At 47.5% G+C, this 12014-nt stretch overlaps 1 protein-coding gene across 4 annotated transcripts in view; it reads right to left on the bottom strand.

Annotated features, from left to right (window-relative positions):
- LOC126534424 (uncharacterized) overlaps window positions 1–10153 on the bottom strand; it is a 32108-nt gene extending 21955 nt beyond the window's left edge. For all 4 annotated transcript variants that reach the window (XM_050181701.3, XM_055072138.2, XM_055072137.2 and 1 more), the window contains exons 1-2: window positions 10007–10153; window positions 9765–9874 (exon numbers count right to left, since the gene is read on the bottom strand). In XM_050181701.3, coding sequence (XP_050037658.1) covers window positions 9765–9874; window positions 10007–10091 — 195 coding nt within the window. In that variant the 5' untranslated portion in view covers window positions 10092–10153. The remainder of the gene's footprint in view (window positions 1–9764; window positions 9875–10006) is intronic.
- Window positions 10154–12014: the final 1861 nt, after the last annotated feature.

Below are 12014 nucleotides of genomic sequence, written 5' to 3'. Positions count from 1 at the left end.
CACTTTCCTGATTTTCTCTACTTATCCTAAGTAGTTCTTCCAACATCTTTCTTTGCTGGACCTCTCCCTCAGACGTTTCCGAGTCGCTCTCGACGTTAGGAAGGGGGGCCTTACGCTTTGCTTTAGTGAGTCCTACGCGGGGTATATTCGACTACCTGCGGCGTCTGGTCGCTCGCCTCTATTTCAATGGACTTTGGGTTTGCTTTGGCGGCTTTGAGTCGGCGTACCTCCTCTCTAAGCTCCTTAACTTCCTTAAGTAATGCGTCAACGTGCGACCTACTACCATGCTCTGGCGAAGCCGACCGCGTTACCTCCGTGGGTCTCTGTGGCTCCTTCTTCTTCTTCCCTTTGACAGGGTCCGCCCAGGTAGGCTCCTCCTGGATCCGCACGCTGGACACCGAGCGTCCTCTTGATCTGGAGCGCTGCCTGATTGCACCGCGCTTCTGCGCAGCTGGCGTGCGAGAGCGACTTCTTTCGGTGCTGCGCTCCTGCACAGCTGGCGTACGCGAGCGGCTCCTGCCGCCAGCCGTGATGACGTCGGTTCCCAGCTTCAGCTGCTCGGCGCGTCGGCGCCGCTGCCGCCGTCTTCTTCTGACGATATATGGAACTTGAAATTTGTCCCTACACTCTTTGGCCGCTGTGGGGTGCGGGCCACCGCACAACGTGCATTGCGGATCGCACTGGTGATCTTCCGCCGGCGATCGTTTGCCGCAGGTGCGACACCACTTGATTCCCGGGTTGGGACACACGTCAATCCGGTGTCCCAGTCCTCCGCAACCGTAGCAGACTTCCGTATGGCGTCGGTAGAGCGTGCAGCGAAACATGCTCGCGCCGCATGCCACGTAGTTGGGCACCCTCATTCCCTCGAAAAGTACCACCACCGCTGTAGTGTTCTTGATCCGCCTGGCCTCCGAAGCGCCCGGATTCCGATTATTTACAATTCTCGCTCTGAGTTGAGCCTCACTGACTTCCACGTCGACTCCTCTTATGACTCCTCTACACGTATTCTCGGGTGGGGCCAGGTACGCCGCCACCCCAAACGTGCCTTCACCGAGCCTGATTTGCTGCACTCGGGCGTACGCGTCCGCGTTTTTCTCGTGAGGAGTACACACGACAAAAATGTTCTGAACTCCGTTGGCACACATCGTGTCCTCTTCGATTGCGGCTGGAGCCAAAGATGCCGCCATGGCCAAGGCTTGCTCAAAGCGTATTTTACTGACCTTGTTGACATTCAGGCCGTCGCGTGGTCTGACAATGATGCGAAAAGTGTCCCTGGGCAGTCGAGGCAGCCTCGAAGCAGCGGTGACGCGTCGTATCGCGTAGCGTGGTGCGGCGGTGCGGCCGCCGTCCCTCCGTCTGCCACTTGTAATTCCACCGTCTTGACCCGAAGAATATTGTTCCCTGCGCCTGCCGGGCCGGCGGCCGTACGCCACCTTCCATCCCGCGTCGCATGCCTCTTCCTGAGTAATCTCTTCTCCTTCCACAACATCCATCCTGGATTCAAAGTCCCACATGCGCGGGAGTAGGCCTAAGCCTACCCTCGCCGTGTTCCAAACACTCGTAGAACGGCAAAATGTCCTCCCACCGACGAAAATCCAGTATCGGCAAGGTCCTCTTGACGTGCCACGTCGATTAAGGCATAACTCGCCCGGTTTCGCAGGGAGACCCACTCGAGCACATTGATGAAAGCTGGAGCCGATGTCAAAGTGTCCGCACTAGTCGACTTCTTCTTCATATTGGAAAAAAACGTTGGGTGTCGTGACGGGATGAGTTGTGCGGGAACGTGACATACGGTATAACGTTGTCTCAGTCAAAATGATCGTCAGACAAGTGCCTTGCCAGCATATCGATTAAGAAGTGGTTCAGCCTCTCGCTGAACCCATTGGCCTGTGGGTGGTATGCAGCAATGTGCTTGTGCTCCACAGAACAGGAACGAAGGAGATCATTCACCACTTTGGACAAGAGGTAGCCTCCTCGCTCAGTAAGCAATTACCTAGCAGTAACATGGGGAAGGATAACGTCGCGAAGTAGGAAACCAGTAACGTCAGTGGCGCCACTAATCGGCAAAGTTCTCTTCATCGCATACCGCATAGCATGGTCGGTCGCAGCTGCTACCCACTTGTTCTTTGATGTAGACGTAGGGAATGGGCCAAGGAGTTCGAGACCGATGCGGTATAACGGCTCCTTAGGTGTGTGAATCGGCTGTAGAAAGCGTGCAGCTGACGTCGAGGGCTGTTTACATCGCTGGCGACGGTCACACGCAGCAACGTAGCGTCGAACAGATCGGTGCAAACCAGGCCGGAAAAACCGGCGCCGCACGTGGTCGTATGTGCGGGATTCTGCGATATGGCCAGCAGTTCGATCATCGTGGAGTTCGTTGAGAGCAGTAGCACGAAGTTGCATGGGGAGAACAAGCAGAAGCTCCGGACCGTAGAGAGTGGTACTACGACGGTAAAGAATGTGGTCATAAAGCTGAAACAGATGGAGCGACGGGTCGGGTGGCAGGCGGCATATTACAGATCGTAACGTTTCCTCGCTTTTCTGTTTATGTTGGCCAGATATGAAACAGCCATAACGAAGTCGCCAGTATAACGCTCGGCGGTGTTGAGAAGGTTCATTGGGTAGCGTGATAAACAGTCAGCATCTTGGTGCATCCGGCCAGACATGTAAAGAAAGTCATAGGTGTGCTCCTGTAACTGTGAAGCGCAGCGACCAAGCCGTGGTGACGGAACGTCAAATACGTGAAAGCGAAGCACGATTATAAGCAGAGACTATTTACAGACATGGCCAAGATGGCTGAACATGCGCAGCGTCCCGGCCATCGTCGTCTTCTTCGTTAGTCTGTGTGGGTGGCTTGTAAGAATATCATCCTATTTTTCAATTGCCATGTATTGAGCAATCTACTAAAAATTCGTATTTACGATATTTAGGAATATACATAAAGTTATGTTAATTTAGTGATACTTCAATTACGTTAGGTCATTAGGCCGTGGGCTCGGTGCAGCAAGAAGGTCTATCAGTAGCGCATTCCTCAGAACTTTGCTACACCACGTGCACAGAAACACAGAACACACACTATTATACACATAAAGACAGAGGCGCATCAAGGCAAATACGCCGTTTTTGTTTAAAATTGTACGCTGCCCAAGCAATTATTATTTTGTTTGCTTTCAATTCCTAATCATAGCACTCCTTAAGGTGCCAGACAAACACTTAAACCCTGACCAACAGTGAAGAAAGCAAATGTATGCGAAAAAAATAAGAATATTAAGCCACACACTGCCAAATGAAGCAACAATTCAGTTCGAGGTAATATTGCCATACTGAAACAAAAATTCTATTTTTTTTTTCTATTTTACAGCACAATAATGGCTTATATTCCCCCTATGAACCTCAGCTTATGGCTTAAAAATTCTCCGGCTACCGAAAGACCCTGCACAGCTATAATGTAGTGTGAAATGGACTACATGCGGAATGGTGTTGCTCACTTTAGCGCCGGCAGTTTAATCAGAATGTTTTCATTTCTCCAAGAGACGTGTGCAGGGTTTTACCCGAAATACATAGCTTCACCTACAGACGCGTGACGTATACACATGCTATCTGTTTAGACGAGCTTCTACCATGTTTTGTCGTCTTATCCGAGCTTTCTTTCCTTCTCGCTATCATAAGATGCCGTAAGGTAAGTGCACTGACTCACTTCGGCTACATTCTTAAAGTAAAAATATCTTGGCTTAGCAAATTACGCCCCTTCCTTATTAACCCACATTTGGGCACAGTTGTCTTCTTCACTGTCACCGTTGAAGGTCCTTCGTTCATGTTCCCTAAATGCCTGTGACCCGCTGAGCCAAGTCCTAAACGTGAAGGGAGCGCCAACGTCGCTCGTGACGGGGCGAGCTAACTAGTTTCAGGCTACAATAATTGTTCCAGAAGCCAGGAGCACTACTTGACAGCATATGTAATGTATAGAAAAATCAAACAATGCAATGAGAGACGCAGTATGTCCTGCATCTATCGTTTAAGAACTACCAAGACAGCCAACAATTTTCTGTACACCATTATCATCCGGCCCCAAGAGCTGGCTCCAGACATTAGAAAAGGGTAGGAACTTTCCGCAACTAGAAGTGACGATAGAAATTTCGTAATGTATACTTCTTGGAAAATACGGAGATCACTCGGCTTGAAAATCAGGAGTGCCCCTTTGACAATCCGGAAAAAAAGTTTCACAGCAGCTTTCTGCGTATGTCTGCGAGCGCTGCCTGAAGACGTCCCTTATGTAGTGTTTACACTGAGGGGCCTCTTCTTGTATAACTTATTCCACCCGTAATTTCTATAAGTCTATTAACATTAAACTTCAAACTCAGATTCAAAGCGCCCGAAGATCCTTGGAGATCTAAGTGTAGTTGTCTTAACCATATCATCACTGTTTTTAAGAAATATTGAACCTGGTTTTTTCACCAGTCCGACACGGATATGTTAGAGAAGAGAACCTTTGTGCCCTCATGCCAGATGTAGAGCACTAAATCACCACCGGACTAATTCATGCCATTATGTCCGTCGAAGGCATCGATAAATGAGAAGACGCTGAAATTTGCACTAGAAATAATAACTGCTGCAAGACGTTAGATTCAGCCGAAGTTACGCACTATGTCTAGGACGACTTGCCAGAGATGACCTAAGAAAATGTGTGCGACGTGCTAATAAAGCTGTTCCCAGGATCAAAGCCCCAGTTGCAACGATCTATAGCACCGCCCCCCCCCCTCCCCCCCCCAAAAAAAATGCAGCAGTATGAAAGTATTCAAGAACTGTAACCGTGACGACTTAAGCTTTAACTTGAAACGATAACTTATGAGCTGCCGTCCGACCCTGACATTGCACATCCGCGCCCATGTCAGGGCCTTGTAGCGCCACAATTCGATCGCCAGCCATGATAAAACAGGGCCTCCAACCCTGCCGCCTCTCCCCACAACGCAGCAAGGTATACGTGCCCCTGACAATCGAGAGCTTTGCAATAAGTGCGTTGAAGCAAGCCACGTCTGCTGCCAAACTCCTTATCATCAAAAGGACTAGAAGGATTCGCCATTTCGTAACGACAAAGACGAAAGCCAGGAAGAATCGGCGATTACCTTGAAGCAAATAATCGCCCACCCCTACAAACCTCGCATTCGCCTTCTCTTGGACAGTGCATTTTGCCCTATCGCCACCAGTACTTTGGCCGAACTGAGTGACAGACCAATGTCCACTGTAAGACACATTGGCAGCAGTAACTGAGGGTGGTGAGGCTGATATTCGTCAAACTGGTCAAGATCCTATTCCTGAGGAGACGTTTCAAGAAGAATCGCGAATATACAGCAACCAGATGTGGCCGTTCAGAAGACTCGATCCGAAGAAAACGCTATCATCACCGAACTGTTCGCTATCAAATTGAGTAAAGTAAAAAAGCAGTGAACGGCAATAGAATGAAAAGTTTCAACAACGGGAACCTGCAGAGGGGGAATTTGCCCATAAATGTGGAGTTCATAAATATAGATATCGTTCGGGCTTCCTAATTTTGCAGAGTTTCTTACGCGGCGTATTACCCGCCAAGGACTTTCTAAGCCAACAGGGCTCAGGTATTCAGCTGAACTCTACGTCAGTAACGTTGTCCATGAACAAAGCTGTACTTCCGCTTAGGACTCCCAGTAACCACATCTTGAATATAACAGAAAACAAAGTCACGGTCTCGCCACGTACCGGCATCAATATTTCTGCGGTGCCAAGCAGTTGTGGATGTTCTCATGGAATGCGGTGGTCAGCATTTGTTGAGCGCGCGTGAACTCTATGTAGTAAAGTGAATGGCTCAATGATATCGGGTTGAAGCAAAGCACAAGGTAACAAGCACCACCCACAAATATACACAAATCAACGAAGTCGTTTCCATCATCCACGCAGAAAAAACGGCGGCATCCAGCAGTGCCGCTTGTCTGCTCTGATTCTTTTTAGATTCGACGTTAATGTAGGTCTTCCCAGGTGAGAGGAGCAAAAGTTCTCTAGTCCCTATTTGCGAGCCTATGGGGGCTTTCCGTGAACAATTTTACCGTTGAGTGACTTGCTAAATGCTTGGTGATAAAGCAATGCACTGCACCAGCCCGTAAAAATTTGTGCCGAGTTTCGACACGAAATGGAAACATTCAGAATGCAAGAAGTAGGCAAAAGCTGCGCAACAAATACATCAAGCATGCGAAAAGCCCATGGGCTTCTCCTGTAGTCTTCGTGAAGGCAAGAAAATTATTATTGCTGTCATCGCACAGCGTACGGTGCCCCTTTAGCCAAGCCATCCGAGAAAGTCAATAATAAAAGACATCTCCGACAAGGCCTAGTAGGATTGCGACAAACTATTAAACCTTCATGCCAACCAATTCAGGAGGTTGGTATGATAGCTGCGCCGTTTTTGAGAACATACGAAAATATGTGTCTTGTGGCGGCTAGCGTACACCAGAAGCCTCCACCCTGAACACATAGAGACCGACTGAGGAATCGCTATTACGAGCAAGCGATCTTCAAATAGAACCACCAGCGCTCTCGGATAAGTGAGCTTAACTAGTGATGAAGCAATAAGGTAATCAATATGATGGCTATATACCATAGCGTATAAAAAAGGCCTTGCTCCCATTTTTAACGAAATTACGGCTGTAAATGCGATGTCAACGCACCCATTCCCAGTCGTGGACCTTTCTTGGACCCGGCCGGCCTTATCTGCCAGTAGCTCGGCCGCACAGCGCTGCTGTCAGTTGTAGAAGATGATGGTTGCGCATCACCCATCCACGGCGTACGACCAACGAAGTGTGATTCGTTTTCTATAGACCAACGGATGGATGCCCATCGAATTGCGCAAGAAAATGCAGCCCACGTATGAAAAAAGGTGCCTCGCTGAAGGAGTTCCTGGCCGTACGGGGATTCATGTGTAACGGTGAAGCTAAGACAGCAGTCTGACGGCACTTGCATAGTAAGCTAAATGAATTATACGAGTACTAAAGAGGCATCTCAAATTTAATGATGCAACGGGGCTAATCTCTGAACCAGTGTGAAGTTAAACGTAACCTTCGGTGCACCGCTGCTCTTTGTCTGCGCACCCCACAAAACACACAAGAAGACGCGTTTGCTTGAGGCGTTTTTGTGTGTCATTGTTCATCCCCTGTGCGAGGTGTGAGTATCATCATTGCCTCACATGGCACATCGCACCGTGACAGCAACGTTCTGCACCACGTTTCGCTGCGCAGCGAAGCCACTCCTCTTCTGCGCGACACTTATTTCTGGCCCGGGTGTCCTCGACCCTGAATGTACGCTTTCAGCCATTTCGTTGGGGCTTGTTTACGTGATAATTCTGCATATGTGAGTAGCAGACGTCGAGACATCTGATTCCTGCGCTATCTTTAGGCTATGGACGATTGTAATGTTTGCACTATCACAGCCCCACACGCTACTTCCACAGACCACCACCAGTATTTTCACATGTTAAAGCCAACACAGGCATGCCATAAGAACACACTATGAAACATTGGCGCTCTGGCGCCAGCCGGGATGTGTGGAGGCAAGCGCCATCTGGTGGTGTTGCAAGAAACCAAGCGGTGCTCGCGAGCAAGATCACAGCAGCAGCCGCAGTAGCGCCCAGAAAGTCGGAAGAAGAGGCAAATAAAGCTTCGCTTTAAAATTGTGGCAGCAGCCAACCGCAAAGGATTGTCGACGCTAATGCATTAACATCGAATCAATATAGCGACACAACTAATTGCCACTATTGAAACGAGTCATGTATGAGAAGTGCAGTGCAGTCGGATGCCTCTTTCACTGTGTGATGATGATTATTTATTGGCATCCCTTTGAAACACAGCAGTTACAAATAGTCGCCTAGACTGCTTGAGTTACTCAGTGGGCTCCACATGCTTTTCGTTCTAGCATCTTACAGCCCAGCTTCTGGGTGCCCGTTTTAAGGTTAAGCGCCGGCGTCCTTCGACATAACTGGCCAAAGGAGCTCGTGTCACTGCTTGCGCCTTCGTCGTCGTCTTCTTCCACAGCTGGCTCCGATGTCGCTTATCACGCAAGCATTTCCATACTTCTCTGTCCTCTGCGAAAGCGCTGAGGGCACGGGCCCACGTCAGTAGACGCGATGACTTCGGTATCAAATTATTTACCTTAATATATCGCAAAATAAAAAAAGTATACATGTGCACTCAAATTTCTTATTATGGAGCATTGCAATCGTCCTATTTATGTTGAAAAAATGCACATGAAAGGCATGCTGCTGAACGTCCCGGAATTCTGAATTGTTGGCCCTATTTTCGTACACATCCTAGATCTCGATTCTATTCTTGAAAAATTCTCTACCTGTCATGAACGGCTACGTACGCCTTCAAAGTATCCGGTCGTATTACTCTCTTCCCTCCTTTTTTCCCCACCAATAATCTATACGTCTCTTGTTTATCTCTACTGTTGCCCTTTTGATGCTTCCATTCAATTTAAATCAAAGCGCTTCGCCGAGACAACTCAGTTCGCCCTATCACCATGGAGCCTGCGTGTTACCTCCTAAGTGGATCTCGCACCATGGCGTGCGAGCACTAACAAATGGGTAATTTAGTCTACGGGATCCTCTCTCGGGCTTCTTTCTGGGCACTCTGAGAATCGTTCTCGTGCTTATATGCACACTCAAGGACACATATGCTGTGAAACAAGTTGCGGGCGCTTATTGAAGAGCGACACTTAGTGCATTTATGTCGAAGCTCGCTGCAGCAGTGGAGGAAAAAGCGTTGATTTAAAAGCGACACATTCCAAATGCAATCGTGGCGCAGCCTCCTGATACGTAGGGTTGCTGTCCTTGAGTAACCCTTGAAGAGATCTTAAAGGGTTTAAGAGATCTTAAAGGTAACTCTAGAGCGGCACGTTGCCAGTGGAAAATACTTAGTGACCTAAGTTGGCATAACAGAAGTTCATTGAAGAACGGCCAACACCTACTGTCCCTCACACAATTACCTAAGTTGGAGACCAGCAAAAACTGAGTGACACATACGGAGTACTCCAAACCGGAGTCAAAGAGCTTCTCACGGCGGTAAGTTTCGCCTCTACTGTGATCCATATCGGCGTGAAAGAGGTACGTTGAAGCGAACACATTACCACTTGCTATTGCCAACATTACCACTTGCTCAGTGACCCAAGTTGGTCGGAAGGTTCGTTTCCAAGCCTGCTACCTCTGCACAACAGCCGGTGCGTTACCAATTAGACCACCCACGTGCTAACTGCAGTATTTTTTTAATTTGTTTTTTGTTGCGGATGGGGCGATGCTTCTTAAAACTGACATTGCCCGGTATTGTAGATTTTTGCCGGTGTTCGTTTTCAGAGAATTATCACTGTTATTAAATTGTTGCTCCGATAGAGACGCACCTCGGAAGTTTGTCGAATGTTCTCGCAAATTATATGAAAAGAATTGTAACCGGTACGTTAATATCCGCAAGCATCAATAATTATGCCGGAAAGTACGATGCGTGAATAGCGGAACCACTTGTCCTTTGGAGTCCAACTTCGACAACAGACGATTTTTCTCTTTTTTTTTGCTTTTTGAGTTTTGACCGTTGTGCTTCAAGTGATGTTTGTTTTTCTAGGCACAATTTAATGGAATAAAAAGAGAATCCGCAGTCACATCTTCGGCTCTGTTTGTTTCTTTACTTCTACTACAACGTGATATATGAAATATTTCTCCAAGATTCATATATTCTAGCGCTTACGCGCCAGAATTTTACCTCAATGAAGAGGTTGATGCTTGGACGACCCTTGAAGCAATCCATTATGCCCATGCAGTTTTTCATGAAATGCTTGATTGCACGAGCCAACTGGTTGGCGTAAATGATTGCTGCAAAGTGACAGACACGTTCAAAATATATTGCAATGATCATTCGAAACCTTTTCCTTGTGCTTCCATTCCGAAAGGAGCAAATTTTCACGCCTATGTGAGCACAGGCGCGATACGTGCAACAAAACTTACCGTCTCTCGGATCCGGTTCGCAGTTCTTTAGATCTCCGTTGACTATAGACAGAAAGAAAAGAATGACCAAGGAGGTCCCAAACATCCTTCAACCCTAGATGCTTCAAGCAGATTGAGAGATGATTGAGCCGAATGTGCTCCTCGTTCTCTCGGAAAAAAGAAAAAAGGATGGACAGGTAATTCGACAACGGCTGGTTCAACACGGCAGATCCCGTTGCTTCGGGTAATGCTGCATGAAAGAGCAAACTGGGACATATCTGCGCCACGCTCATTCTTTCCTTGGTTCTTGTTTTGACATCTGGCTTTGACTGTTAGACACTGCACTTCTGCGACTCAGCATTCGTACGCTTTAGGTCGAGGCCTATTCTATGATCATTAAACCTAGAGACAAAGTAGTATGCAAAAACAGAAATTTTGCAGGAGTACTTATGGAACTTTCGCTAAGTGAGCGGAATTCGTCACATATGTCCCCAATCATTTTCTTTTGCCTAGGTTTGAATAATAGTGTTGGAAATATTTATCACGAATGTGAAAATATGCGGTTCTCACACATTATGGAAATTGGTGTAAGCGAAGCTTACAACAATTCATTATTCATGATAATTAGCATGATAATTATTCACGGTAATGAGCATGATTGACAGCAAATGTTTATTTCAACGTTTAGTCCAACACGTTAGAGGTGATATGATATTAAACGGTGACTTGCGCGCACCACTACTTTTTGTCTGCGTAGTACACAGAACGCACAGGTAGACATGTTCGCTTGAGGCGTTGTTGCGCGCCATTGTTCATAATCTTTGAGAGAGTTGACCAATATCATCGCCTCACTTGGCGCATCGGATCAAGGCAGATGCATTAAACTTTCACTTAAATTTGGGGCTGTACTAACCATAACCAAAATCCGATTATGAGGCACGCCTTAGTGCCGGACTCCCGATTAATTTAGACACCCTACTATTGCTTAACGTGTCCCTAAATTCATGTGCACTAGCGTTTTATGTATTTATTTTCACAACGTGGAAATGCGGACGTTATGGTCGGAATCAGACCCGCTACCTCGTGCAATGCCACAGCAACAACGCTACCACGGCGTGCACGGAAGTGTTGATTTGACGTGTGACCTCTTCCGTAGTGTCGCCTAGACCTCACGGTGTGCTTTAATCCGGTTTGCTTCTTCTGCACGTTGCGAGTTGCCCGCTTGGCAAAGCTTGGCGAAGTTGCATGGTGTTTATTCTTCAAAAACAGCAGAAGCATGCCGTACCCTAGTTTGATTTTAAATAATCCCTATTGGCCGCAACCGCAGTCGTGTTTCCTAGCGTTTTTACGTCGCCTTCTCTCTCTCACGCCCTCACGCCATCTATGGGAACTGCGTTGGTTCTCCCCCTTCTCTGTCTCTCCTCCCCCAATCTTCTCTACTTTTCCATCTAGCTTCCCTCTTGCACGTTATTAAAAATGCAAGCGCTGCAATTTCTGCAATCTTTTGCGGGGTTGACAGATGATTGCAGCTGTCTAGAGGCTAATAGAGAGTTTTAGAATATGGGCTCCAAGTGTTTTCTGGCTCCAAAGAAATAGCATCGAAGCCAATGCGCATGCGCGAGAAGAAAACTTCGTTTGTAGTTTGCGTCGAGCACGCTATTTGACCGATTTAGTGGGAGCCCCAATAGCACTGCCAAAAGTTTTGCGTCAACAAATATGGCGCCGTACACGTAAGCAATGGGTATAACCTAGCACCAAACTGGGCTAGATTCGTGGTAACGCGTGTAGTTGCTATGCTAGTAAAAGTGACTATGGTTTTCATTTTGTCTCAAATAACGTGCCCAATGAATATTGATTCATTAGATTCCAGTGATTTCCAATCGTATTGTCGATCTCATGGCTGGTCGGCCTAATGCGGAATCTCTTCCGCTGGGCAATAAGCAGGCGAGCAGAGACGGCCAAATCTAGTGGTGAAGCCCAACTTGAGGACAAAGGCACCTGAGACGTGTCTTAGCCGAGGACGACACAT

Source organism: Dermacentor andersoni, chromosome 7, assembly GCF_023375885.2.
Source record: "Dermacentor andersoni chromosome 7, qqDerAnde1_hic_scaffold, whole genome shotgun sequence".
NCBI lineage: Eukaryota > Metazoa > Arthropoda > Arachnida > Ixodida > Ixodidae > Dermacentor > Dermacentor andersoni.
Note: the sequence above shows the minus strand (reverse complement) of the source record. Positions and strands in the feature narration are given on the sequence as shown.